At 48.5% G+C, this 4762-nt stretch overlaps 1 protein-coding gene across 1 annotated transcript in view; it reads left to right on the top strand.

The window, feature by feature from the left end:
• The window catches only part of Plxnc1 (plexin C1), a 149798-nt gene that overhangs the window by 74174 nt on the left and 70862 nt on the right, over positions 1-4762 (top strand). The window contains exons 7-9 of the mRNA XM_055627954.1: positions 1871-1958; positions 4270-4372; positions 4481-4576. Of these exons, the coding sequence (XP_055483929.1) occupies positions 1871-1958; positions 4270-4372; positions 4481-4576 (287 nt within the window). The remainder of the gene's footprint in view (positions 1-1870; positions 1959-4269; positions 4373-4480; positions 4577-4762) is intronic.

The raw sequence follows: 4762 nt of genomic DNA, 5'->3' as shown, positions 1-4762 counted from the left end.
TGTGTGTGTGTGTGTGTGTGTGTGTGTGTGTGTGTGTGTGTGTGTGTTGATGCATTGTCTCAGTACATGGCAAATCCTCCTGCTTCAGCCTCCTGTATATGTACATACATACACACACACACACACACACACACACACACACACACACACACATATATGTATGAGCCATCTAGCTTCATGGTCTACTTTGGCTGGCCTTACCTCTACTGTCAAGTCCCATCTCCCATATACTATGAAACATTGGAGAAAGGTCACCTCTCCCATACAGCCTTTTGCTAGTCTACTGTGGCCTTCCCAGGCATTCTGCCACACCCGTGGTTCTCCAAAGGCCCCCCAATCTTGCGGCCAAATGCTACGTGGAGTTCAAACCACTTACATGGTGTCCCCTTGACTTCTGTGTCTTCTTCACCTTGGCTACTTTACCTCCTCTAGGAGAAGTGTAAGTGCTTGCAGAGGAGAGATCGTGAATATTCATTTCCCTGTGAAATTTCCGAAGTGCTGTGCTCGGTTGGTGCTCAGTGAGTCTGACTTGTGCAGGCAGTCCCTGGGCACTTGTCAGTTCTATGGAAATGTATCTTCCCTGGGACTTCCTCAGTGCTAAGTGGCCAAGTGTTCATTTCTCTAACATGCATCAAGTGTCTATTCAGGTGCTCCTGCCGAGAGGTCGTGTCAGCCCTCCAGACCTCCTTGTCTTTAGAACAAAAGATTATCATTTCACATAAGCCCATTCCACGTGAGCAGAATGTGATGTGGAATTCTAGCCATCGGAGCGAGTCCTTGTGCTGGAGAGAAGCATCTCCAGGCCAGAATCCTTAGACTCTGTGAACAGCACACTAATAAAGTTTCCAGGAAGGAGCTTAGGGATGTCCTCAAAGTCAGGTCAGCTCCTTGTGATGTCAAGACTTCATTTAACAAACCCAATGTATTATTCCCCACGAATTCCCATAAGTAAGAAGATATTAATTCCTCTGTATTAGCGCTTGCCCTTGCTCGGATGTAATAGGACTTGAAGGGGTGTTGCTGTGGATCACGGTACCCAAAGGATGGTCTGCGTGCTCACTGTGTCAAGGGGGCCGTTACAATATGCAGGTTCTGAGACCAGCCTCAGGTCTGCTGAGTCAGCATGACTTGGACTATAGTCCTGGTACGGATATTTCCCCAAAAGTCCTTGTGATTCTGATCGACAGCTGGGTTTGAGTATTACTGCCTCAGACCCAGCAAGGAGGTTTAAGGAGATACTTAAAGCAGCATTTCTCTAAAGCTGACTTAGCATAGGTCGTTAGTCCTCGTTTTTTATTCTTTTGGAGTTTTCTAACCAACAGAAAAGCAAACCAGAAAAATCTTCATTTGGTAGTACCTGACTCCAAGGAGATCTTTGAGGCTCACCCCAGCTCACCCAGCTGCGTTTAGGGTTTGTTAGGTAAAAGTTTGCAGAGTATAGATTTCTTCTGAAGGTATAGGACTTCTTTTCCAGCATGCTGGCATTCATATTCTAGGCACTTCTTGCTCGGTGACTTGTTTTATTCTCATGCCTTGGCCAATTACAAGCTGAGGTAGTGATCCCAGCGAGAGCATGGGATGTAAATGGGCTGTAAAATGGCTTTTCCTGGTGATTATCTGTGGGAGCCTTGGAGCTAGAGTTGGGCTCGGTCTGTTTGGAGGCTTGTGCTGTGCGCTGTGGCTGCCCGACATGAATGGCCCACAGGGAAGGAGCCACATACTGATTTAAATGTTGGTGAACAGCTGGCATGCCCATGCCCTCTGTGTAGAAAAGGCAAGGATATTTCTTTCTTTAGTTTGCGTTTCCAGCTATGCTCCACTATGGCAGGAACCCACCCTGAATGACTTTTTCCCTCTTCCTTTCCTCCAGATGTCTTAGTCATCAATGCGACCTTCTTCTTTCCGTCTTGGAACTTATCAGAAAGATTCAACTTTACCAACTGTGCATCGTTGAAAGAGTAAGCTCAGCTTTGGAATTTGAATGTTCTCATTGCTTTCAAATTTATTTGTTTTGCTCCTCGATTTCCTGAAGAACCCTTTTGCGGACTAGGACTTTCCAAAGTGCCTTTTGGAGCATGGCCTAACGGGAGCTAGGAGAGCCACTGAGGTAATAAGCTGTGCTCGCTCATTCAAGCCCTAACGAGAAAACTGGAGCAGCTGAGGAGAGAGCATGCGCCTAGCTGTCCCTATCATCAGGGAAAGGTATTTTCCCCAGAGCTGGAGGACCCCTGAAGTAAGGATAAAGGAGAAGCCTGAGGCCCTCCCATAAGGCTTTGGGAGTTTGGCCAGAGCAATGAGACCTGAACATGAGGACAGGCTGAAGTCTCCCTCACCAAAATGGCATAATTCATTTTCTCTGTGCTGCCAACCCGGGGCCCTGCACATGCTAAGCAAGTGCTCTACTTCTCAGAGTTAGCCTAGCCCCATGTCTTCCATTTGCCACGATTGGCCCCATCCAGCTATGATGATCCCTTTGGATTTGTACCACAGCTCCCTCCTGGCTCCCAAAGCAGAGAGAAGACAGAGGAAATAGACTTTTCAGAGGCCCACCCTCTAAAGCTAGGACAGAGGACATGAGGGGCCTGTATTATCAGAGGTCTGTTGTTCATTCTGGGGTATGACTGGCCTATAGCCTCCGAGAGCAGCATTCAGCCTGGCCTGGGAATCACTGTAGGAAAAGTGAATTCATACTGCTAGGTCATCTTTACCAAAGAGGTGCACTGAAATGTCTCACGAATGGGGAGTCAGTGATGGCTAGGAAACAGAACAAATTTAGGGAAGAAAAAGAGAAATCTTACTATTGAAAGCCTTCAACCACCTTATGGAAGAATGGGAGGAAGCATTGCGGGAGCCAGAGGGGTTAACAATATCACAAGAATGTCTACGTAGTAAACTGACCTGGGCCTATGGGAGCTCACAGAGACTGGACCTCCAACCAGCTTGCATGAGCTGGACCTAGACCCCCTGTAGCAGATGTGCAGCGTGGTCAATGTGTGGATCCCCTAACAGTGAGCTGAGGGTGGCCTCTGACCTTTGCGTCCCTTTCCCTTAGCTGGGCTGCCTTGTCTGGCCTCAGTGGGAGAGGCTGAGCTTGGACCTGCTGAGACTTGATACGTCAGGGCGGCTTAGTACCCATGGCTCCCCTTCTGTGAGGAGAAGTAGGGGGAGTGGGGGATAAGGCTAAAACTAGGAGGGGAGAAGGGAGGGGGCTGCAATCAGCTATAAAATAAAAAGAAGAAGAAGAAATTAGAGAGAGAGAGAAAAAAGAAAGCCTCCAATCCAGCAAACAGGAAAAAAAGATGAGAGAATGAAATAGAACTTGGGAGGGCAAGGAAAGTTTAAAGGTGTCTCTGTAGATCCCCCGCTTTAGAGCCCAGGTAGAAGGAAAGACTTACCCCGTGGCTGGGTATATAAGCCAGACCTCAGAGCCAGCTCCACCAGCCGGGGAGAGTGCCTCTCGGAGAGCTCCTTAGAGGAGAGGCTCCCTTCCTGGAAAGCAATCTGTGCTCTGCCCTCAGGAAACTGCTCTCTGTAGGCTAGGATCTCTGGAGCGTGTGTGAGCACCGACCTATGTGCCCCCCTCTGTATGGCCTTCTCTTCACCCGTAGACAGCTTTCCAGAGCAGCCCAATCTTTCTCCTGTGAACACCATCTCACCCTTAATTCTGATCATTCTCTGTACTCGCTTCTCAAGCCCTCCACAGCTACCCACGCACAATGGCTCATTCGATTGGTAGACACGAGTCTTCCTTCATTTGATTGTAAAGCGAACAGTGGTGCCCCATCCTCTTTGCCTGCCAGGTAGTGCTTTGTGTCCGACATCATATAGTTGGCTCCAGTGAGTGAAGGCTTGCTGGTCGGCTGAGCGGCAGCAGGGAGGGAAAGATCCATCTGTAGGGAGGCTTACCTGAAAGGTGGACAAATAGCAACCAGGTTCAGAATCAGATTCAGTGGGTTCCTGTTATCAACAGACCAGCAGGTGACCCCAGCTTCAGGTCTCCATGGCAACAGCTCTGTAAGTTATGATGACAGGCCGTCAACTTACAGGGCTTCCCAGAGAAGAGCACAAAGCCTTATTCTCTAACCCACCCTCAAAGGACCATCCTCTCTCCCTTTGTCCGTCCAAGGCTATTCAAAGATTTTATTAGTAATAGTGGTAGTATTCCTATTCATTTACGTTCTTAACATGTAGCACCACAGAGGGAAAATTCTAGGATAAGAGTAACTCCCTAAAGAATACAGGAATTGAGTTTGTTTTCCCTGTTGCCAGATGCCCGGTGTGTGTGGGGACTGGCTGCGCCTGGTGTAAACGTGACAGAAAGTGCATCCATCCCTTCGCATCCTGCGACCCATCGGACTATGAGAGGAATCAGGTAAAGCGACATCAGAGGTGCCCTGGGGTGTATCAGAAGCGAGTGCCTGTGTGCCACACCCCACCCTGTGGGTCTCATTCTGGTGTTGAAGGATTGTCCTCATTGCAGGAGCTCTGTCATGCTGCTGTGGAGAAAGCACCCCACGAGTCAGGAGCAGGACCAGTCAAGGAGACTAAGATCAACAGAACCGACCGGAATTTGCAGGTCAGACCTGACTTTTGTGTTGATAATGGAAAAACCGAAATCCCCTCTTGATGAAAACAACTGCTGGTACTTTGGGGTTTCTTTTTAAAAAAAATTCTCCATCTTACTTACAACCCCAACTCCCCCGCCCCCTCCACCACTTCTTCTTCTTCTTCTTCTTCTTCTTCTTCTTCTTCTTCTTCTTCT

The sequence above is a fragment of the Psammomys obesus genome, unplaced genomic scaffold (assembly GCF_907164565.1).
Source record: "Psammomys obesus unplaced genomic scaffold, mPsaObe1.curated_primary_1811, whole genome shotgun sequence".
Classification (NCBI taxonomy): Eukaryota; Metazoa; Chordata; class Mammalia; order Rodentia; family Muridae; genus Psammomys; species Psammomys obesus.
The sequence above is the reverse complement of the archived record's forward strand: the minus strand, read 5'-3'. Positions and strand labels throughout refer to the sequence as shown.